The sequence below is a fragment of the Epinephelus moara genome, chromosome 9 (genome assembly GCF_006386435.1).
Source record: "Epinephelus moara isolate mb chromosome 9, YSFRI_EMoa_1.0, whole genome shotgun sequence".
Classification (NCBI taxonomy): Eukaryota; Metazoa; Chordata; class Actinopteri; order Perciformes; family Serranidae; genus Epinephelus; species Epinephelus moara.
In genome coordinates, this window is record NC_065514.1 from 5,849,105 (window position 1) to 5,873,848 (window position 24,744).

At 41.8% G+C, this 24,744-nt stretch overlaps 1 protein-coding gene across 2 annotated transcripts; it reads left to right on the forward strand.

Annotated features, from left to right (window-relative positions):
* The first annotated feature begins 356 nt into the window (after positions 1–356).
* aebp1a (AE binding protein 1a) lies at positions 357–24,087 on the forward strand. Of its 2 annotated transcripts, none has more exons than XM_050052624.1 (21): positions 357–1,008; positions 7,136–7,381; positions 7,488–7,541; positions 10,022–10,087; positions 10,450–10,521; positions 10,730–10,786; positions 10,893–10,952; positions 13,067–13,144; positions 13,421–13,530; positions 15,025–15,164; positions 15,411–15,495; positions 15,582–15,726; positions 16,714–16,793; positions 16,885–17,008; positions 17,645–17,841; positions 18,075–18,248; positions 18,339–18,467; positions 18,559–18,805; positions 20,737–20,876; positions 21,619–21,718; positions 23,090–24,087. In XM_050052624.1, exons 1-21 carry the CDS (start codon positions 762–764, stop codon positions 23,638–23,640), a joined length of 3,102 nt encoding a protein of 1,033 aa, XP_049908581.1. In that variant the 5' UTR covers positions 357–761; the 3' UTR covers positions 23,641–24,087. The 2 variants fall into 2 exon arrangements, with proteins under 2 accessions (XP_049908581.1, XP_049908582.1); XM_050052625.1 differs by having other exon boundaries at positions 18,342–18,467.
* Positions 24,088–24,744: the final 657 nt, after the last annotated feature.

Genomic DNA, 24,744 nt, shown 5'->3' on the forward strand with positions numbered 1-24,744 from the left:
TTAAGCCTACTTCTCATGTCTTTGCGGTTCCTAGTAGGAGGCAAGTAGAGATCCTGGTGTCTATTTTTCTATTCAAAAGAACTGTGGAGCCTCAGCTTGTTTCAATTGTCTTTAAAGAGATGTTTTCCATCATTTAGTTTCTTCACTGAGGTCTAACCCACATCTACTGGACTCTGAGTCACTCTCTAGTCTCCTAGTCCCTCCACGAACAACTGCAAAACCAGAGTATAATGCCCTTCTTTAATTTTGTTTCCTTCCTTTCTTTTCTCCATTTTAGGAATGTCACATGTGGCAGATGCTCCTCCCCTCTGCTTAGAGATGGGTGAGGGGAAAAGGGGGTGAAGGGCCATGAGGGAGAGATGTGACTGAGGAGTATGTGGGAGAGTATAGGAGGGAGGTGTGTGGCTCTGCTGCTGCTGCTGGAGAAAATCCACTCCAGACAGATGCATTTCCTCTGCTCCAGCACGACCGGGAGGCTGCTTTAAAACTTCCAGCCCACAACATTTTCTTCCTCTCTCCACGCTGACTCGCCACCAGAGAGGAGGAAGCTCTCTAGACCTCTGCAAGCTCATCCTTTTGTTCTCTGCATTTCTTTCATGTCTTATGAGACTTCCTGAGGACCTCAAGAGAAGCTGAATCTCTGCATCTGCGGGTCAGATGTTAGTTACTGTGCGTGCAAAGTTGTTTTTACAGCTAGTTTAAGATTCTGGAGTACTTCTGGTCTGTTTCATCCCAGTCTGTGTTGAGTTTTTACCGGAGGAATGAGGGCTGAGGTGCTGGTCGTCTGGGTTGGTTTGACATTGTGCTGTGCTCTGGTCTGCGCTCAAGAAGATGTGGAGGAGAACAAACTCTCCAGAGGTGGGATTCAGGTGAGGGAAACACGAGGACTGGTCAAGAACAGGAGAAAGGGGGAGGAGGGGGACGCTGAAATGTCAGATGAGCCGGCTGAAGTGGTGGAAGAGAAGACAAAACCAAAGAAGAAGAAATCACCTGAGGAAATTGAGGCAGGTAAGAAGGAGCTGATACAGACATAAAGTCTGCTCTTCAGATGATGTTAACTGGGTTGAATTTAAGCATCCAAGGGAATAAATGTGCAGATTTTCTTGACCTTTCCTGGCCTCTGCTCTGCAGCCAAGACACTGAGGATACACAGACAGGAAAGACTGCCACCAGTCTCTGAGGCAGGAAAACATTTGGTTTGAACTCTGTTATCTTGTGTCTCTGGCTCCAGCTTTCTGTCTGAACCCTTTGTCTCTAACTTCCACATGTTAAAGCCTTATGTGTTCCTCACATGATCCATAACAGCAGAAGGAGTTGGGGGGTTTGTTTTGCTGAAAGTGATTCAGAGATGACGGGGCAGAACCTTGCAGTTGGTGGTCTGACATTTTCTTGGCAGCCTGACCACACCGCTGTTAACATGACCTGCTCTGCTGTGCCAGGTCGAGAACACAACCATAAAAGTTTTAGGGGCTTGTTTTGTCCAGCAACATGATCAGAGAATGAGCTTTTACAGCGTCGAGTGGCGTCTGTGCCTCAATTATGTCTCAAGAAAAAGACACATCTGTGAGAAATACAAAGCCTGAGTAGCTGGAGAAATATTTCCACTACGATTTTCCATAAGTGAGCAGACAGGATTTATGAGACGGCCCACTTTCAGTAGCATCGATGCAAATGATGCTCTGAACTTTCCGCTGCATGAAGCAAAACCGCATGCCTTAGCAGCCAGAGCTTTTCATGTGTGGCTGATTTGAGTTACATAAAAGGCCATAATTAACTAAACCTGAGACCCAAAACAGTTTTTCATTTCTCTCAAAGCTTTGTTTATCCAGAGAAGGCTTTGCTGAGCATGCAATATCTTTATCAGCCCTGTTTCACAGTCAGATTTACAAATCTCCAACCCTAGAATTAAGGAATGAATGTTGTTATCTTGTGTTTACTCTGAGAAAATGTGCTGTATGCATGGCTGGAAAATGTGTAATTGGGTCTCTACACTCTGGACCCAAACCTAAAAGTTCCCATTAAATCTAGACTGCAGGCAGGAACTTTTTTGAAGGTCGAAGAAGCCCCTTTTTATTCTGTCTGCACTGCCAAAACTAAGACCTATCATAGGTCTTAACAACACCATTTTGAGGGGCTTTTTAAGCCCCTATTTCATAGTAGGTACTCTGCCAGCAAAAGAGGAACCTTTAGTGACATAAGTGTACGGTGAGAACTCAAACACAGTCAATGGAGCACCGGTAACCGCCATTTTAAGGGAAAAAAGTAAGACAACAAGGTCAAATGGACCTACAGTGAACTCCAGGCTTTAATGAGCATGTATGCTACGGGGGAAATACAGCACAAGTTTGACTCGCCAAAGCGAAATAGGCATAGGCTGGCCTATATCACTTCAGCGTTCCTATTTGTGGTGCGAATGCAAACTGAAAAACAGCCCTTGAATGTGTTCTCAGGGCAGCTCCCCAGTGAGAAGGTTCTCTGAGGGAGTCCCCAGAAGTGTTTGGTCCCAATACGCCTGATATGTTTGCCTGATATCAGACAGAATTGTCAACTCGTTATACTCCATGTTGGTGAAGATTCTCAGTCATCCAGGTCATGGTAATCGTAAGTGCCATATGGTAGGCGACTGGACTTGAGTTTCTTGAAGACGTGTCGCCTCTAATCCAAGAGGCTTCTTAAGTTCTAACGGACTGGTACGGAGTCACAGGCTTGAAACTCTGTGTGGGTGTGAACCCTTACAGAGTCGTTGAGGTCACGTGAGTCGTTGACCCACCATCATGTGTAACACATGATGGCACATTTTCATCTTCAGTCTGACAATGTGTCCACTTTAACTGGTTGCCAAGGATAAGGGCGATTCAATTTTCTCTAACCAATCACTAGAAACCAACATGAATCTAGGAACATTTTACTACAAGTCCACAGTGATGCGTAGCCATGCCAACGTATTGGTTTCATCAGGGTATCAGGAGTGGAGCGGAATCAAGATAAAACCAACTATAATGTCAGGCAATACTGAGAAGACATGTCAATAAAGAACAGCCTTGATAGCAGCATTATCTTGTCTATAGTGCTTGTCATTCTGGTGCACAGCTTGGCAGCTCCATGGCGCTCATTGGATCAGTTGTTCTTCAAACAAGAAATGTCTTGTTCAAGAAACAATGCCAGAGAAATCAGTCAACACAATGGACTAGGCAGATTCAAAGGTCTGGACCCAGGCAAGACTTTATGCCCAGAGCCCCAAAAACCAGCCAGTACTTCTTCAGTCTCAGAACTCATCAGCTACCATCTTAAAGCCTCCAGGGGTGAGGGACATTATTTCGGGCTGAGCCAGTGTAACCAGCGGACACCAGGGCAAAGACTTCCTCTTCCACACATCCATCATTTTGGTTAATCTCTATAAACAGATAACGGAATATGAATACAGATACAGTACATTAAAAAAAAGCTAATATAAAGCTAAGTCATTGTCAGACAGAGCCATTGGGTTCCAAGACTGCATTCCAGCCAATGCGTTCTGCCTCCCTACACGGACTGTTAACGTGCCGTTCAAACATAACGACTCATGATACTTGGATAATGGAAACCAGAAACTTCCGATAGCGAATTCTTGTCCTGTCACCTACAAGCTCTACATTCGTATACAGACATCCAGCATAGTGGCTCAGGAGGTAGAGCGGGCCATGGTAAATGGGAAATGGACTGCACTTGTTAAGCGCTTTTCTAACCTTTCAACTACTCAAAGCGCTTTTACACTTCATGTCACATTCACCCATTCACACACGGTCACACACTGGTGGCTGAGGCTACCGTACATGTTGCCACCTGCTACTCAGTAACCATTCACACACCCTCACACATCAATTGAACAGCCATTGGGAGCAATTTGGGGTTCAATATCTTGCCCAAGGATACTTCGACATGCAGACTGGAGGAGCAGGGGATTGACCGCCGATCTTCCAATTAGTGAATGACCCGCTGTACCTCTGAGCCACAGTTGTCCAGACTAATTAGAGGATCAGCGGCTCAATCCCCAGGTCCTGCAGTCTACATGTCGAAGTACCCTTGAGCAAGATACTGAACCTCAAATTGCTTGCGATGGCTGTTCCATTGGTGCAAGAGTGTGTGTGAATGGCTACTGAGTACCAGGTGGCACCTTGTACAGTAGCCTCGGCCACCAGTGTGTGACTATGTGTGAATGTGACTCAGTAGTGTTTAAGTGCTTTGAGTGGTCAGAAGACTAGCAAGATTCTATACAGGTGCATGTCTATCTGCCGTTTAACACAGATTCACTCGGGACTTTTAATTCTAAATTTTTATATACAAGAAAAATTGCACAGCCCACACCGGATCAATGTCCTCTTTAGCATTTTCATTTACTTACATGTACTTCTGACATACATTTATTCTGTTTTATTTGTCGGTCAGTTAGTATATGTTGAGATATCTCATTTTGGACCAAAGTGGTGGACAGACTGAGTGTTTTGTGATAGAATTTAGTTGTTAAAGATTTTATCACAGAGTCGACTACAAGACATGGCTGTGGGTTACCAAACACTAGACATGCAGTGAACCTGGGACTTTTGGGGCTAGCTGTGCCTATTTGGTAATCCTGCGTTGCTTGTATTTTACCATCACATCATTTTGCAAAGAAAGCATTTGACATAAAACCATAATTGTGTCTGAGAAACCAAAACAGGAAAAAGTTTTGTAGACCTCAGCATATAATACACATGTTGTACAATGCTGTTTCTGTGTACAGTCACAGAAAGAAAAGGTGACTGACAGTAATGAAAGGTGGCTGCAGTACAGTGGGGGTGAGTAATGGGTTGGCAGAGAGGGACTGTTGTGTTTAAGGACCAGCGGAACATCAGGAAACATGTCTAGCAGAAGAAAACAAGCCGCCCTCTGTGTCTGCGTTGGAGTCTGATGATGGTTGCATAACGAAGGTGGATTAAAAACCCTAAAGCCCGACGCTCTTTGAAGATCTCCCCCCTGTAATGTTCTACGTAGTTTAACATGAAACCAACTATTCTATACTTTTAAGTCCGTAAGAAGTTTCTCATCAGACAGTTGAGGAGGTGTAATGTGACACTGAGGCTGATTGAAGGTTCTGAGATCGCCTCCATCCATCTGTTAGTGTGTCTGTTAACCTCATAGATCTTCAGAGGTTGGAAACTAAAGGCTGGGTTTGAAGGATATTTACTTTGCACAAACAATACATGCTGGATTGTTTCTCAATGTTTGTGAACAAATGAATTTGATGAGTTAAGTGAACAATCAGCTCTTCATTTTCTCAAACAAGACTTGATCTCGTGATTTCAAGTTCTAAACATGTGAACAAATCCTAATTAAAACTTGCAAACAGAACTAACCACTTCACTGTCTTGGCTGACACGCCTTTTCAGCGTCACGTGGAGGTCGGGTACGGTGTCTGTGGAGTGGCAGACCGGGGTGGCGGTTCCCATTTTTAAAAGAGGGGACCGTAAGGGTGTGCTTCAATTACAGGGGTAACACACTGCTCAGCCTCCCAGGGAAAGTTTGGTCCAGGGTGCTGGAAAGGCGACTCCAACCAACTGTCGAACCTTGGGGTTGGGAGTTGTTGCCCCAAGCGAGGGAGTTCAAGTATCTTGGGGTCTTGTTTGCTTATGCAGTGATGTGGGCGCTGTGCCGGACCGTCGTGGTGAAGAGGGAGCTGAGCCAGAGGGCGAAGCTTTCGATTTACCGGTCCATCTACGTCCCAGCTCTCAACTATGGTCATGAGCTCTGGGTAATGACTGAAAAGAATGAGGTCACGGATGAAGTGGCTGAAGTGGAGTTTCCTCCATGGGGTGGCTGGGCTCAGCCTTAGAGATAGGGTGAGTGGAGCCCCTGCTCCTTTGTGTCGAAAGGGGTCAGTTGAGGTGCTTCGGGCATCTTATCAGGGTCCTCCTGGGCGCCTCCCGTTATAGGTTTTTTGGGCACGTCCAACTGGTAGGAGGCCCCGGGGCAGACCCAGAACATGCTGGAGGGATTACCCATCTGATCTGGCGTGGGAACGCCTTGGGGTCCCCCAGGAGGAACTGGAAAGCGTGTGACCTGCTTCGGATAAGTGGTTGAAAATAGATGGATGGGCTTTCTTTCAGAGAGTGAGATGGCAAGATCGACATCACCCTCATGTCTGTATTAAGTAGAGAGCTGTGACTGGAAGCAGGGAAAACAGTTAGCCTGGCTCTGTCCAAAGTTAAAGAATGCACCAAATTGCACCCTCAAAGCTCACTTATTAACATGCAGAATCTTATTTATTTAACCATACATGAACAGAAAACAGGAACAATCTGTGTTTAATCTGGCTATAGAACTATTTCTTGGCGAACAACATCCAGGGGTAGCGACTGTGTGCAGCCTCTTGTTGAAGTCTTTGGTTGAAATTTGATGCTTAGAACAAAAACATACATTTTTGAGGGGGATTTTTTACAGATAAAAGAAACTTGGATTTGATATAGTTTTGCTGTTGTTAAAAGTGGTTCAATTTGTTTGCTGTCCACTATGGAGGCAAGAGAGAAAAACTAAGCTTTCTTCACAAATTCAACATAACATGACATCACTAATTGCTTCACAAATGGTCCATTTGTGGGTGAAGTATTCCTTTAATCAAACTGATTTAATTTTTGTCATTCTCCCAGGAGGTAAAAACACTCCTCTCACTCCGCCATCAAATCAAACTCTGTCTGCTCTTATGTAACGACTCCGTCATGTTTGTACAGTGCTGACTGTCAAAGGAACACCTGTGGAGATTATTAGGCCTTGGCAATGGTCTCCACTCTGAGTGCTTTCTTGTTTGGTGTCAGACCAAGACAAACCAGTGAACTGGCCAAACTCTCCGTCAGAACCAGGTTCTGCTGCGTTTATGTGTTAGGGACGTCTGTCTGTCTGAGTTGTAACTTGTTTTATAGGTGCAGTGTGACGTTTGCTGCAAATGCGTCTGTACGAACATAAAAAGAAGAAAGACAGTAAAAGTTCATGTAGCAATGAAATGTTTAAAAAAGCTTCAAAGCAGCTTTATGTGCCATACTCTCTTTCAGACATATATACACACATATTTTACACTGGCTTCAAATAACTGGTTGTTTTTCTCTTTTGACTCATCTCTCTGAAGCCAGAGCAAAGAAAGCAGCAGAGAAAGAAGCCAAAGCAAAGAAGCAGAAAGCCCCAAAACCCACTAAAAAGCCCAAAGCCCCAAAACCCACCAAAAAACCAAAAGCACCAAAACCCACAAAGAAGCCAAAGGCGCCCAAAGCCACCAAGAAACCGAAGGTGATGACCACAGTGCGGCCGGATACCAAGAATCCCTCTCTGGACGAGGAGGAGGAGAGGCTGCTGATTGAACTGGGCTGGGGCACACGTATGTACACAACATTATACTCATGGTTGCAACTTCTCTGTCTGTGTTTGGTCTGATGGGATGGTGGGATTACAGACCTTTTAACTCTGTAACTTGATCTTTGCAGTGATTCGACCTGCGACCCCAAAGGGATGGGAGGAGCCTGTCGAGCCGGGCCTGGGTGAGACTTTTCAACGGTCACTGAACCAGTTTTACTGCTCACTTAAAATGTAAAGCTTTAGTCATAAAAGTTAGACGAGAGCAGAAACTTTATCACGGTTAAAACTCTAACGACATGTTTCCATCAAACAAACAAATATTCCTAATATTCCTGAGATTCAAAGGGACTAAGTCATTTACTCAAGTACTCTATTGAAGTACAAGTCGAGGTCATTTTAATTTACTAAAGCATTCTCATTTTAAGCTACTTTATACTTCTACGACACTACATTTATTTGATATCTTAAGTTATTTGCAGATTTAGATTTATAATACAAAATATAATCATAGAGAAATTATGATGTATTATTATAGATTAAAATAAAACTAATTGATCCTCAGGGGGACATTCACAAGCTACCTAGCGGTATAGAAATTCATTAAAATGAGCACCACCTTCATCAGCTGCAACATTAAAGTGATGACCATATTAAAGGGATAGTTTGGATTTTTTTTTTTGAAGTGGGGTTGCATAGTCAGTAGCCTCTTTTACACTGCCAGATTTTCGGTGAACGTTGGGCCGTTTTGCCAGCAAGCTGCGAGCATTTAGACACACAGAGCTGGATTGGCGAGTTGATCCGAAGTGTCCATTTTTCCGCCTTGTAGGGTAGTCGGAGCCCATTTAGTTTAAACAGACTGAGGCAACCTTCTGCAACGAGAGGGGCTGTTGATGATGCCACACGTGCGACCCACTGGTGGTGGATAAACAGGAAACAGCTGAAAGCAGGAATGAGCAGCTAGTAGCACGAGGGAAACACAAACCTGACAGACACTGTAAAGATGAGCAACTGGGGAGACAAGGAATTGCGCGCCCTCCTTGTCCTCGCAAACGAAGAGGCCATTAACCGTCAGATGACGGGGACGGTGAAGAACGGGCCAACTTACGAGAGAATCGTTAAAGGACTGACCAGCCGCTGCTTCCCTCCCACGTCACTGTTTACGTCACACGCTGAGCTACATGTTTTGTTATTTGCTCACGCCCCCCATTGCCCCGAAAAAGGCGCGTTCTGTATAAACAAAAGTAGGTAGGCGACATTTTGCTGCACTCCCCGATTTTTTGTTTTTATACTGCCAATGCTGAAAAAAGACTGATTGGGCTTTCCTGCAAATTTGCACAATTCCTGTTTAAAAAGGGCTAGTGTATTACATACAGTAGATGTCAGTCAGCACGCCCCCAGTTTGGAGAAGCAGGCATAGGACCACATGAAAGCTTAGCAATTTACTGCTGTGGACGGGGGCAGCAGCAAAATGCGTTTTAACCACCTAAAAAATATCTGTATCAGTTTAAGTGTACGCTATATTTAGATTTTCTTCACTGCTTTTCTTGCTGTCAGACAGAGATTTTCAACAGTAAACTTAAGCTGTAACTATGCTCTCCTCAAAGCCAGACTCCACTGAGAAAAACAATAATTTAAAATTGCAGAACACAGAAGCTGCTGGCCTACTGCTGTTTCAATTAGTTAGTTTGTTTGTGTTACTGTGTGACTTTGGTGTTTTAAAGCAGCAGAACCCTCAGCTTGAAGAGAGACAGAGCAGGGTCCCCTTACCACATATATAGAATTGAGTTGCCTATCTAACTTTTCCTACAATAACATGTAGGGCAGCCTGAAGAGCAATGAATACATACACCTTTATATGGTGCATACCAACTAAGCTATTAGAATAATAATTACTGACAGATTAATATATTTAACCTAACAGTAAACCTGTCATCATACTGTAAATAAAATGGGTTGGATTTTTCAGACATATTTTAATCTTTGAAAAACAAAAAGAAAGAAAGAAATTCTCAAACAATAATTTGATGGACACCCTGCAGTAACTCTAAGGACCCCCAATTGGGACTGCCGATGCCCTGTTGAAGACCCATGTTTTAAAGGGTTAGTTTGGATTCACCAAAATCACGCAACACAAACAAATTAATGGATCGAGGCAGCGACAGACCAGCAGCTCCCGAGTTCTGCAAGCTAGAATGACTGTTATTGTCAATGAAGTCTGGTGGCTTTGAAGAGAGCATAGACTGGGAGCTGAAGCTGTTTACGACTTCCAAGGTAAAGAGGTGAAAATATTTTAAATATAGCATAGACCAAAACTGATATTGATTTTTTTAGGTGGCTTAAATATGTTTTGCAGCTGCCTCCATACTCCAGCCTGCTTCTCCAAACTGCGGGCATGCTGACTGACATCTACTGTAGCTAGAACACTGACCATGGATAAAAACCTCATAAACCCCCTATTCAAAAAATCTGAACTATCCCTTTAATGCGTCAATGATTACAATCCAAAGAAATACTGTAACATGTATTTCTTAAAATGGGCTATTCTGCCTAATGAGCACTTTTGGTACTGTATGTATATTTTGATGCTAAAACCTTTGTACTTTTTCTTAAATATTTCTTTGAAGCTATAAAACTAATGACTTCCTTGTCTCTTTTTATGCAGTCAAGAAGCCAACACCTCCAACAAAAACCCGCAGTGAGCTCGACGCCGACTACTGGGATGCCGGACGTACGTTTTTTTCATCAACATGCACTCATTCAGAGCCAAAAGTTTTATGAAGCCTTTTATGACGAAGCTTAAAGGGTTCCAGTGGGTTAGTGGGGCTGTGACATTTTATACAGAAAAGAACATGGAGGAACATGTTTAGTATTTAGATGTTTTCAACGGGCAAATAAAGAGACAGTCTACTGGGTAAAGACTATAATTTTAAAGGAGGGAATGCACAGTAGAATCTTTTTTCCTGCAGCTTTATTTCCCCTGTAATGACAGTGGACTTCTGTGGTGATAAATGTGCTGCTGTGGAGTTTCTTGTTTGTTTGATGGGAGAGGTACTGCTGAAAAATGATTATAACACAGTATTTGCTGTGCAGGTGATATCCGGCCTGGTGGATACCCTGATAACAAGAAAGCCACGACTACTGAGGTCATCATGTATATACCAGGTATTTTTTAATTCTTTGTATATGACGAGTTAAGAGATTAAAGTTTGTAAAAACACGCATGATGAATTTTGGTTTCATGTAAAGAGTCTCACAATTGTTTATTTCAGATACTTTTTGTTTGCTTATGTGTACCTATATCTCCACATACTTCGAGGGGTCATCATGGATTAAAGAAAAGTCTATAATCATGTATGTGCTTCTGTTTCAGAGGAAACCACCGCCCCATATATCGGCCCCTGGTATGAAGAGTATGATTACGCCGACTGTACGTCCATTATTACGATAACTTCCCATCAATAACTTAATATGCTGCAGTTCTTGGTTGTAGCAGTGTGATGAGTTGTTCTGTGTCTCTGATTCTGTCTTTACAGTGGCTGCTAAGAAACAAGAAGAAGAGGAGGAGAGGGCCCGAAAAGAAAAGGCTGAAAAAGGTTTTTAATTTAAACTTTTACGGGAAGTTGAGTGGATTAATCCACTGCTGAAAATAGCCCTCAACAAATGCTACAAATTCTAAAACATGAACGCGTCACACAAGATTCAAGATGGCACCCAAGATTAGTGTCACCAATACAGTATCTGGCCAATTTCTCCCTTTCTGTTCTTGTTTTGATGTTGAGTAATGGCCCGAAGTGTTTTTATTATGATATATTTTTCATTATGATGTCAGAGTGAAGTTGACCTTTGACCTTTTGGATATAAAATGTCATATCCTCATCATTTTCTTCTATTATAGATAGGTGTGAAATTTTGTCATAATTAGTGTATGAATTCTTGAGTTACGGCCAAGGTCACAGTAATCTTGACTTTTGACTACCAAAATCTAATCAGTTCATCATTGAGTCCAAGTTGATGTTTGTGCCAAATCCGAAGAAATTCCCCAAAAGTATTACTGAGATATCGCATTCATGAAAATAAAACAGATGTAGGATCACACTGTCCTTGACCTGTGGCCACCAAAATCTAATCAGTTCATTGTTGGGTCCAAGTTGATGTTTGTGCCAAATTTGAAGAAACGCCCTACAGGCATTCCTGAAATATTGCATTCATGGGAATGAAACAGACACTGGGTTACAGTGACTTTGACCTTTGACTATTAAAATCCAATCCGTTCATCTTTGAGTACAAGTGGATGTTTGTGCCAAATTTGAAGAAATTCCCTACAGATCCCTTGAGATATTGCGTTCATCAGACTGACGGACAGACAACCAGAAAACATGATGCCTCCTGCCATAGCTATTGCCGGTGTGGCGGCATAAAAATAATCCTACAGACAAGTTCTGTCTGTGAATGCAAAGCCAGAAAAGGTCACAGACACCTTGACCTTGGACCACCAAAATCAAAATTAGTTCATTATCGAGTCCAAGTGGATATTTGTGCTAAATTTGAAGAAATTCCCTCAAGACATTCTTGAGATATCGCGTTCACAAGAATGAGATGGATCAGGTCACAGACACCTTGACCTTCGACCACCAAAATCCAAGTGGACGTTTGTGCCAAATTTAAGGAAATTCCCTCAAGGCCTTCATTAGATATCGTGTTCTCGAGAATGAGACAGACACAGGGTCACACTGACCTTGACCTTTGACCCCCAGATCTAATCAGTTTATCCTTGAGTCCAAGTGGACATTTGTTTCAAATTTGAGGAATACCCTCAAGGCCTTCTTGAGATATGGCGTTAATGATAGCGAGGCGGACCAGGTCACAGTGACCTTTAAACACTTAATTCTAATCAGTTCGTCCATCACTCCAGGTGGATGTTTGAGCCAAATTTGAAAAAAAAAAAAAAAAAAAAAAACTCTGAAGGCATTCACAAGAATGCGACGAATGAATAAATAGATGGACAAATCAAAACATATTGCCCCTAGCTAAGGCTATCGCCGAGGCAGAGACATAAAAATGAAACTATATATTTGTGTTTTTAAAGATTTACGTCATAGGAACCAATGGGCCTGGAGCTGAGGACTACAGAAAGGAATTCACAAACTAATGAGAGACATACTCACATTTCATTGGTCTTGGTATTTTCACGAGTTTGCTGACGATATGAAAATTATAAACCAGAGTTATTTTTATTCCAAATTCTTCAGTGGTTTGTTATTATTGAGAATGATAAGGAAAATAGAGAGGGATAAAATAGAGGGGCAAGGACGGATTTCTAACGGCTGCTTTGTTGTGGACTGTTACGTAAACCTCTGAGACCAGCTGTCTGATGTTATGATGATATCAAGAGGCAGGAGGGAGGCGGCTGAAAAGATCAGTTTGATAACTGCGTCTCAAAGTCTTACACACCATTTTGGTATTTCCTGTAAAATCAAATAAAACAGTTACAAAACTCCACTTTAAAGTCCAGAGTGTTCGCCAAGAACAGCGCTGAAGGTATTAGCTCACACAGACTGGACTGACCCATATTTTGGACAGGAAACATGAGGAATGTATGAGTGGAAATGAAGGTGCACTGTACAAGCACATATGGAAATATTTTGTGTGTGGCTGGAGAGTGAATACATGTTTTGACACATGTTGTTTTCTCATTACGCCTCTGAAGCTGAGCGGCTGAGGAAGAAGTGGGAGGAGGAGGAAGAGGAGAGACTGAGGCAGCTCGCAATACCTGTTGAACCTAAAAGTAAGAGAAGTGCTGAAGTTGTTTCTCAATTTTTAAATTCTGAAATTAAAGACTGTCTCACCATGGTGCAGTTGTAAATCCACTGAGCCTTTTGTTTAACGACTACTTTGTCTTTAACAACATGTTTTACTGCGACACATTAAACAGAAAAAAGCTCCTGTCAGACTCGTTAGCGGCCGCTCTGCTGCCTCAAGAATGAAGCCAGCGAGTGTTTTGAATCAGAGTGTTTTTCTGGAACGTTAAACAAATCCTGTTTGTGTTTGCCTTTCCACTCAGAGTGTCCTCCTCTGGGCCTGGAGTCTCACCGGGTGGAGGACGACCAGCTGCTGGCTTCCTCTCAGTCTCACCACGGCTTCACGGCTCAGAGGGGACGACTCAACATGCAGGTAGACGTCCAACACAACTACTAAGAACTACTTTACTGGGAAAATGGGGTGTCTACTCTCAAAGCAGTTATGTATGGAATAGGTCAATATTAAATAAATAAATACATAAATAATATAAATGCCTATGAAATAAATTCAAGAATACATAACTACGAATATATAAATGAGTCAGTATATTTCAAAAAATAATTATCATTAATCATAGCTTTATACCATAAATCCACTTTTATGAATTTCAGGGGACTTTTATTTAATAGTTTTACATTTATTTATTTTAGGGGACTTTATTTCATCGTTTTACATTTTTTTTTATTTTAAGGGAATATTATTTCAGATTTCCAAATGTACTTCTTACTTCTAGAGACTTTTATTTCATAGTTCTACTTTTCTTTTTTAATTTCAGGGGACTTTTATTTCAGAATTCCAAATGTATTTATTTTAGGGGACTTTTATTTTATTATTTCACATTTATTTATTTTAGGGGACTTTTATTTTATTATTTCATATTTATTTATTTTAGGGGACTTTAATTTCATATTCAAAATTTTTCTATTTTAGGGCACTTTTATTTCACAATTTCACATTTATTTATTTATCCTGTCTTTTATGACACAATTATACATTTATTTATCTTAGGGGACTTTATTTCATCATTTTACATTTTTTTATTTTAAGGGAATATTATTTCAGATTTCCAAATGTACTTCTTACTTCTAGAGACTTTTATTTCATAGTTCTACTTTTTTTTTTTTAATTTCAGGGGACTTTTATTTTGTTATTTCATATTTATTTATTTTAGGGGACTTTTATTCCATATTCTAAATTTTTCTGTTTTAGGGCATTTGTATTTGACAATTTCACATTTTAGGGGGCTTTTATTTTATGTCACAATTTCACATTTATGTATATATCCTGTCTTTTATTACACAATTATACATTTATTTATTTTAGGGGACTTTAATTTCATAATTACAAATTAATTTATTTTAGGGGACTTTAATTTCATAATTCCGAGGGTCTGGTCCTAGACTGCACTGACTTTTTTTTTTTTTTTTTTTTAGTTTACTGTTTGTCAGACCACAAATGAGACAAGAATGAGCTGGTGTTGTTTGGGTGTTAATCTGTGAGATGACCACACCCCATTCATTTGAAAATAAGAAACAGAAATTAAAAAGTGAAATAAACGTGGAATTATGAAATAAAAGACCCCTAAAATAAACATAGTGCTTTTAAAAAAATGTTCAGTTTTAAAATAAAAACATACAACATTCATTTATTAACTGAATTGTATTGACTCATTAATATTTATATTTCTTTAAATATATTTATTGCCTCATTTATGTATTGCAGGATTGATTCCATAGGCATATTTATATATCTTTTAGGTATTTTTTGTATTTATTGATATAATATTGAAATAAATGGCATTCCATAATTATCTGATGTGAGTTTGGATGAAAAACTGGGCCTAAGAAATATTGTGTTTGGGTGCAGGGCACTGATGATGAGGAGGATCTGTACGGCGGTGCGTGGTGTGCAGAGCCAGAGGAGACTAACCACTGGTTTGAAGTGGATGCCCGGCGAGAGGTGGAGTTCACTGGGGTCATCACTCAGGGAAGAAACTCGGAGCAAATGTGAGTCTAAACTCCACCTCAGAACATGCACGCATTGATGTTACTGTGATTTATTGTCTTAGCATTTTCTGTATGTGAGTGTCATTGGACTGTGGACGCCAATTACTGCAGGAAAACAGAGATAATAGATGTAATACTTTCTTATAATTTTGACATCCCATATTTTTATTTTTCTTCTCCTGGCAGAAATGAGCTTCCATACAGATTAGTACAAATACAAACTTATAAATCTAATTTTCTATCCAGGGAGGATTTTGTGTCGTCCTACTACGTGGCCTTCAGTAACGACAGCCGTGATTGGACTACACTGCATGACGGCTACGCTGAATGGGTGAGTGGAAATGAAATTAAAATATACAAATGAAGTGATAGCTGATCTTCAACGGAAAGACTTACATGTGTGATCCTCTCCTGCAGTTGTTCTACGGGAACGTGGACAGGGACACGCCGGTGATGAATCAGTTTGCTGCGCCCATGGTGGCACGCTACATCCGCATCCTGCCTCAGAGCTGGAACGGCAGCTTGTGTCTCAGAGCTGAGATCCTGGCCTGTCAACTACCCAGTCAGTATCACACACAACAACATCACACCACTTGACTCCTGTCTCAGGAGTAAACATCTCTTTAAGCCACTGGGAATCTGAGTTTTAAGTGTTTCACAAGCTTTTCAAAGGTTTCATGACCTCATGAGTCACTGAGTTTTCTCATTCCTTACAGGAATATGTCATCCTGTTCTGGAAGAAAAAGAGTCTATTTCACAATACGAACTTCATAACCTCTGTGTTTAAACGTGTGTTACATTACTGAGTCACAGAAAACCTGCAAAGAGTTTCCACTATTTCCCAGTGGTAGAAAGAAACTAAGAACATTTACTCAGTTACTGTACTTAATACAGAGATGGAAACGTCAGCGGCCGGAGCTGGGCCAGTTTTTTTGGCCCAGTTCTGGGGCTTCATTCAACTAGAGTCGGGCAACCAGACTAAGCCCAACTTAATTCTTTCGGCATGCTGTGTTTAGACCGATGCTTGGAGAGGTCATTTTTGATAGCGCCCCAGTGACAGCAATGTCGGCAGCCATAATTATGTCAGTTTATTTGGCCTGATTCTAGGACATCATTCATCCCGAGTCTTACGTAAGTCGGGCAACCGAATGTAGCCCAAGTTATTTCTTCCGGTGTGCCAGGTTTTGCCCGATGCTGGGCCAGGTCATGTTGGCTTCTAGGGAGGCACTATGTTGGGGTACTTCTACTTTACTTAAGTACTTTTATTTTCTGCTACTTAATACTTCTACTCCACTACATCTTAGAGGCAAATATAACGTATACATATACTTGATACCACAAATTATTTTGCAAATTAGCATTAAGCACAACTAACTAACAGGTTGGGTTGGATGAACTGTTGCCAGAGTCGACAACGCAGTATGGATAATTTTACCTTCCAAACTATAAACTGTTCATGTGAACGCCCGTAAACCACCCTTTTTTATTTTCTTTAGCAGTAAAATCTTCTCAGCAGCAGAAAATTTAGCCTACATGTTGTTTCTTTCAGGCAGCTACCAGAGTGAGAATGAGGTCAGCTCCTCAGACGACCTGGACTTCAGACACCACAACTACAAGGAGATGAGACAGGTCTGTTTTCAAGTCCCATTAATCAAAAATAAAATGCCTTACTAACTGATAAATCTGCACAAACGATATCACAGATTTGAATCTCTTCCAGATGATGAAGGTGATAAACGAAGAGTGTCCCAACATCACCAGGATCTACAACATTGGTAAAAGCTCTCAGGGCCTGAAGATGTACGCCATGGAGATCTCTGACAACCCCGGAGAGCACGAGACAGGTATGAGACACAAATGTGTTCACCCCAAAATAAAAAATACAGATTTTTTTTCTGTTACCTGTAGCGCTATCTATCAATCTAGATTGTTTTGGCATGAGCTGTTGAGTGTTGGAGACATTGGCCAAAGAGATGTCTGCCTCCTCTTCAGTATAATGACACTAGATGGTTCTCAACTTGTAGTGCCCAAAGTGCCAAAAAAAAATACATTTGAATAACTCAGCAGCAATGTCTCTTTCCAGAAATCATGACCCAGTTACTCAAGATAATCCACAGACCTTGTTGTGATCAGATCATGTAAGAACTACTTTCCTTTTACCAAACCACACCTATCAACCATATTACCACGCCGAAGGAAGCGTGCATCTACTCCTTACCCAGCATCACTGAGCTAGCTAACATTACAGCTGTTTACATCTCATGCTGTCATGAGCACAAGCCTCTTGTCCATGAGTAGATGCACACTTCCTTCTGTGCTGTAAGATGGTTGATGGGTGTAATTTGGTAGAAAGAAAATAGTTCCTACATGAAACTACTCACAACAAGGTCTGTGGGTAATCTTGAGTAACCGGGGTATAAAGCCACCTGTCTTGGTGTTAATAAAACCGGGTGCTGTCCTTTTGTTCCTTTTGTCACTAGGCGAGCCTGAATTTCGGTACACGGCTGGTCTCCACGGTAACGAGGCGCTAGGTCGAGAGCTTCTCCTCCTGCTGATGCAGTTTCTGTGCAAAGAGTACAATGACGAGAACCCCAGAGTGCGCCGCCTGGTGGACGGAGTGAGAATACACCTGGTGCCTTCACTCAACCCTGATGCTTACGAGCTGGCATTTGAGATGGTACGATGGAACATACATTCACTGTTAGTGTAACTTCAGTGCCTTGGGGTGAGACACTGGCAGCCTTAGTCAGTGGCGGACTCAGGCTGTCTGAGGGGCAGGGACGGAATGTTTTCTAGTATGTAGGGCACGTTTCTTCCACTGGGAGGGCATCCAAGGAGTATTTATTTACTTCTGCTTAAGTGCACATATGTACTTTGAGACCTAATTTGGGCCTCCCTTTTGTCCTCCAGGGCTCAGAGATGGGGAACTGGGCTCTGGGCCACTGGACCGAAGAAGGTTACGACATTTTCCAGAACTTCCCAGACCTCAACAGTATCCTGTGGGGAGCCGAGGACAGAGGCTGGGTCCCTCGTATCGTGCCCAATCATCACATCCCACTCCCAGAAAACTTTCTCAATAGCTCTGTGAGTTTGTTCACAATGCCACCAAGGGCCACGTTGAATCTACACGATGTGCTGAGGGTCAAATGTTTTTCTGCTTCTTGCCTTATTTAGCAGCTTGGTACTGAGACAAAAGCCATCATTGCCTGGATGGAGCGCAACCCATTTGTTCTGGGAGCTAATTTGCAAGGAGGAGAAAAACTGGTCGCGTATCCTTTTGACATGCAGCGACCACCAATTTCTGTAAGTCAATTTTACATAGAAGAACTAAATAAACATAAAGATCACCTCAGCAGCCATTTAATAACCCTGTATCCCTTTGATGATGTCAAAGATGACCGACAGCCGGCGCTGGAGAGGTAACTCTGAGATGAACGAGGAGACGTGGGCTCGCATCCAGCGGCAGAATGAGGGATCTCTGAGGGAGACTCCTGATGACGCCATGTTCAGATGGTTGGCGATGTCTTACGCCCACAGTCATCTGACCATGACGGAGACTTACCGAGGCTCCTGCCATGGCGATGATATCACTGCGGCACAGGGCATCATCAACAGAGCCAGCTGGAATCCAGTGGTGGGCAGTAAGTGTTGACACAGAGGGTATCATCTTTACCTCTGCTGGTATCCATGGACGGATTAATTTGTTTGGGGTCCTCATCAAGTACAGTTCACAAAGCAAACCAAGCTATGGATGGCAGCTTCATTATATCTTACTCTGAGATCAACCAACCAGTACTCCCACACAGGACATCTATGAACTGGTTTTCTTTGTCAGTTAAGGATCGAATGTACCCAAAACTGAACACAGACATGCAAGCAGTTCTGTTTATGTGACAGTTGGTGTCTGCATACATGAATGTGTATGCACATGTTCATCAGCGCATACAGATGGGGCAATTTATGTCACTCTAAAGTATAATTTGGGTTTTATCTTGATACACTACTATTTATGTACACCATGTGAGCCTTCTATTAACTAGAATAATTAGGGTTTAAAACTAGAGTTTAGGCCCCTCTACAAGACAAAGCTAGCCTGACATTGCCGGACCAAATCGCAAATGTCACATAGTCTGGAACCTCTCCGTTTGTTTAAGATTTCCAAGCAGCGTTCTTGGCAGCTGTAGACCAAATTGCCTCTGGACACAACTGGATAGACCAACAACCAATCAGAGCAACGAAGCGTGACATAGCACTGAGCGACAAACAAATGTAAACAGACTACAGCATGCAGAGATGAGCTATGATGGTGTAGCTCCAATATGTCCATGAACAAGTGTTGCCATTTTTGCCAATAGAATTTAAAAACGGTACTTCAACAGAAAGTTCCACATCAACTGCAGCCATCTTGTTTCCCAAAATGCCTCAACAGCACTCCTCCTTACCAAGCTAGGTTTGTGCTCACCATAGTGTCCCCAGCTCAAGGGTGCACAAGCCAAAAATGACATCATTACACATTTTGCGTAAAGCACAAAGGCTCCACAAGTTGTCGGTCATCCTCTCGAACCCACTCCATATGAGATAAATGGTTGTGATTGGCTTAAAACAGGCCAGGACAGGTGAAAATCTGTCTGAACGGGAGGAAGTCCAGATGCATCTGCCTGAGCAAATCAAACAAGAGCTTGCAGAGTTGTCTGATTCCCAGACTAAGACAAGGCCACAAGACTACATAATAATGAAGGACCAAGATATTGTGTTTAAGTGCTGCAATTTCCCAAAAGAAATGTGCAAATATTCAAACCACCAAAAAGCAACAAACAGACAGTAACTACAGAGGTTTTTTGGGGGCAGCTACCAGCTCTGCCCAGTTGGTAATCCAAACTTAATGGTAACCAAAGTGTATATAACCAGCTGCCAAGACTTCTGTTGCCAACTCAATCCAATGGAAATTAATGAAACATGAGACATTTGTGGGTCTCCAAAACTCAATAGCAAGACGTCTTTCCAGAAACTGTTTTCTGGCTACTCTGAATAAACCAAAAATCTCATAGTTCCTACCCTCAACAATAAAAATTTCCCAATTAGAAAGTGCACTTAGTAGAGTGCAGATCTCCGCCAGGCACACATGTTCCAGCTGCAACGTGGCTGCCAGTGCTGATCTCGTCCACTCTAGACAATACACACATTGGAATTATCCTTCCTGGCTGCCTTTCAGTCAAGATGGCAGCACAGATAACAAAAACAAGAATTTGTTTTCATCTTGTATGCTGCCTAACATTAATGGGTCATAACATATCAGGTACGGAATTAATCAGCAGATACACCGGTTTAAAACGTGACCAAACTTTTTTATGGATGTCAGTTTTTGAGCCACAGCGAAGGCAGAAATATGGCCTGTAAGTGACCAAGTAAGGCTTGATTTTAGCCAAGCCGATTGCCGAAAATGCCTGTCATCCTTAGAAACCACAGCATTGCTTTAGACAAGTTGCTGTTGGGTTTGCCAAATGTATTGATGCACTAAAATACCATTTACCTCGCTTATCAAACCCTCCTCTGACGCTTTCCTCTCTCACAGGTATGAATGACTTCAGCTACCTGCACACCAACTGCTTTGAGCTGTCCATCTTCCTGGGCTGTGACAAGTTTCCCCATGAGAGTGAGCTGCCTCTGGAGTGGGAGAACAACCGTGAGGCTCTGTTGTCCTTCATGGAACAAGTGAGAAATGAACTGATAAGTATAAGCTTAACCCAAAATCTTTTGAACATCAATTCAGGACTCAGGAGGTAGAGCGGGTCGTTCTTCAATCACAAGGTGGCAGTTTGATCCATGGATCCCTCTGTCCACATGTCAAAGTTTCCTTAGGCAAGACAATGAACCTTGAGTTGCATGGCAGCTCCACACTGAATGAGAGGCAAATGTAAAGTGCTTTGTCTGGTAAGGTAGAGAGATGCTCTATATACTATTTGTTGTGGCAACAAATAAAACAGTTGTCACTGTGAGAATTTTCCAGAGTTGTATTATCCAGCCTCATAGTATCATAATCCTTAGTGCAACGTTGTGGGATCTGATGAACCCTTAAACTCATGGATCTGTTACTAGAACCGGCTTTGCTGGATTGCATTTCAGTGTCTCACGTGCCCTCACCAACGCCACCTGTCAGTATGAGCGCTTTTAGGTGGATCATCACTGAAGGCCACATGTAGGACTGAACATTAATGACACTGGCGTCATCTGGTGGAAGAAGCAGATCTGAACCAGAGACACAGTTTAATAAACTAAAAGCAATGCATAGACTGAACCAGTTCACACTGGATTGTTTTATTTTTCTACACACAAAAATTAATTTGAAAGACAATCACATAAATTTCTACTTCAGTCTTGTCTACAGCTGCTGTGTCCCGCTGAAGCTAATATAGACTGTACTGTTATTGGAACTGACGTGCTGTTTCCTGTGCAGGTAAATCGAGGGATAAAGGGTGTCGTGAGAGACGTGGAGGGAAATCAGCTGTCTAATGCCACCATATCTGTGGAGGGAATACGGCATGATGTCAGAACTGGTATGTTGGTTACAATATCAAAGATACTTTGCATGATATGTATTACAAGTGTACGTCATTATCTGTCTCTGTATCTGTATTCGAGTAGAATTCTCTCTCAGCTCTCTGAGTTAGTCCTGGGACTAGTCATTTCACTGCTGTGTGTGTTTATTCTTATGCTTATATTTTTTCGATGTCTTTGTTTATCTATGTTTTTGTTTGCATTGTGTAATAAGCTATTAGGTGCCTAAATTTCCCTCTGGATGAAGAAGTATCTATCAATTTATTGCTATAAGACGGGAGTGGCTGTGGTTTATACCAGAAGTCATGTTAAATCGTTTTTTTTATCCTAATATTCAATGACAATGCATTAGCTGAAGCTAGACGTCTTATATGCATCACACTTTACTATTTTTTTTGTGGCAATGTTGTATGTATCGTCCCTGTTACATAAACATTAAATAAATAAATAAATTTGTTGTGCCTTCAAAGCATTAAATTTATATAATAATAGCATGTAATTAACTCTGAAATATATTAAGGCATCCTCATATTTTACTTTTTACTTTAAATACAAATATATAAATGGTTCAGTATAGTTTAGTAAATGAATAAAAGGGTTTTTATTTATTTATTGATTATATTTTTAGCTTTTTCAAGGACTTCTTTTATTTTTTTCAGGGGACTTTCATCTGCTAATGCCACATTTATTTCCCCATGTTTAAACAACCACAGAATACTTGGTAGGGTGTCGGTGGACACTAGGCTCATTAAGGCTTCCTTTACATATAAAAATAGATTCATCTGTTTCAATTATTGTAAATGTCACTGCCCTCATACGTCCATGCTTCCTTAATGACAGCATAGATACAGCCAATAGGTGGCACTAGAGGACAAAGTCAAAAGTTTCAGACAACAACAAACGATGCGACGGTGAAGGAGGTCGTAATAACGTACCTTTTAACAAATGCAGCAATGTAGATGGGGATGTTCTGTGAGGCCATTCTTATATATTGAGGCATGTTGACGGAGAAATTTTTTCACTAATCGTTCATTCCGCCATTTTTAAAATGTCTTCATCGTTTCCCATGGTTATGTCTTGCTTGAACTACGCTACACTATTTGATCACAGCACAGAAGGAAGCGCACATCTACTCATGGCCAAGAGGGTCGTGCTCGTGACAGCATCAGATGTTAACATTAATGATGTCCTCCTCGGCTGAGCTGTAACATTAGCTAGCTCAGTGGTGCTAGGTTAGCTAGCAGTAGCTAACATTCAGATTTGGGCACATCTCTAATGTTTATATTTCAGAAAACAATCATGGCTTTTTGTTCAGTTTTAGCATGTTGAAACAATCTCAGGTCCTAACCATTAACCTCCTCCCATTCTAGCTTCAGGTGGTGACTACTGGCGGCTGTTGAATCCCGGAGAGTACAGGGTGACAGCCAAAGCTGACGGCTACACCCCTCAGACCAGACTATGCATGGTGGGCTACGACTCTGGAGCCACTTCCTGCAGCTTCACCTTAGCCAAATCCAACTGGGACCGCATCAAACAAATCATGGCGCTCAACGGGAAGAGGCCCATCCGACTGGTCCCCAAAGTGGTGAAAACAACTCCAGCCACCATCCCTGAGGTGACTACCGTCGACAATCACGCCAGAGCCCAGAGAGCGGAGCGACTCAGGCGGCTCAGGATCATGCGTTTACGCCGACTGCGTCAGCAGAGATTACGAGGCGGGCTCAGTACCACTCCTACTACAACAACCACAACAACCACAACAACAACAGTCCCCACAACAACACCCGAAACAGAGAAAACCACCTCCTGGTATGACTCCTGGTTTCCAGTGGACAGTTGGATGACAGAGAACCCGTTCGACAGCGTCATCTTTGAGTCGGCGCCCACACAGGACTATCCCTTTGAGTTCACCATTGATTGATTACCACATTCTGTGACATCACCTCTATGTAAGACCTTACTAACCACTTCAGTTTGCTGCAACATCACAGCTTTAACAATCACACCACACAAAGGTTGTTAAATATTTAGACCTCAGAACGTCTTTGGGTAATGATTGTGAGAGAAATAAATGTGACTTTAAAGGAACGTCCATGAGATAACTATGTTTTTGGAAGATTCTTCACAGAGAATTGATCTGAAATAGAAAGCTTCTGCCGAGCAGAGACGATACCGCACAACTTTAATTAAAAAAACAGTATACAGCATGGAGCAACACCAGCGGGATATGATTAGGTACCTCTCCATTAGAAATATATGTATATCTTTATGTTTCTTTAATGGCTTTACAGTGTGATTGCTGGCCTCAGTTAAACTGATTTAATGTACTGCTGAATGCATTTGATTAAAATGAAGTTATTTTCTAAAATATCTTAGTCTGTGTATTATTCAGTGGATCGCATATTGACTTAAAGCTCCAGTGTGGAGGGCTTAGGGGGACATATTGTCAGAGAAGGAATATTATATAGTCAGTATATTTTCTTTAATGAATAATCACCAGAAAATAACAATTGTTCTGCTTTTGTAACCTTAGAATGAGCCATTAATATCCACATAGTGAACAAGTCCTCGTCCATGGAGATCACCATGTTGCAACCGGGCCCCCAATTTTTCCCAGTGGCCACTCGCGGTACTGCAGCAGAAAAAATCCAAAAGCATTTTCCCCATAGACCACCATTGTAAAAGACACGTCTGTAAAACTGTTGACAGGACACCTTGAACTGAAAACAAGGTGAAATATTATGAATCTTTACTGTGATTTTTTGAGCAACGGGTTTATGTTTGTAAAGCCTTACTCAAGCCAAGAAAGGCGATTAAAAAATCCATGACGCTTTCAAAACGTAAAGTCTATGAGAAACACTACTGTGCATATTCAGTGGGCCGCTTTCTGTGGAAGCAAACCCAGAAGCTAGGAAACTTTTTTGGCTTATGTGCCAGGTGAGCAACTCCATTGGAATGAATAGGTGCCGTCTTGGCATCTGGTATCGAGTTATAGTTAAAGGGATAGTGCACCCAAAAATGAAAA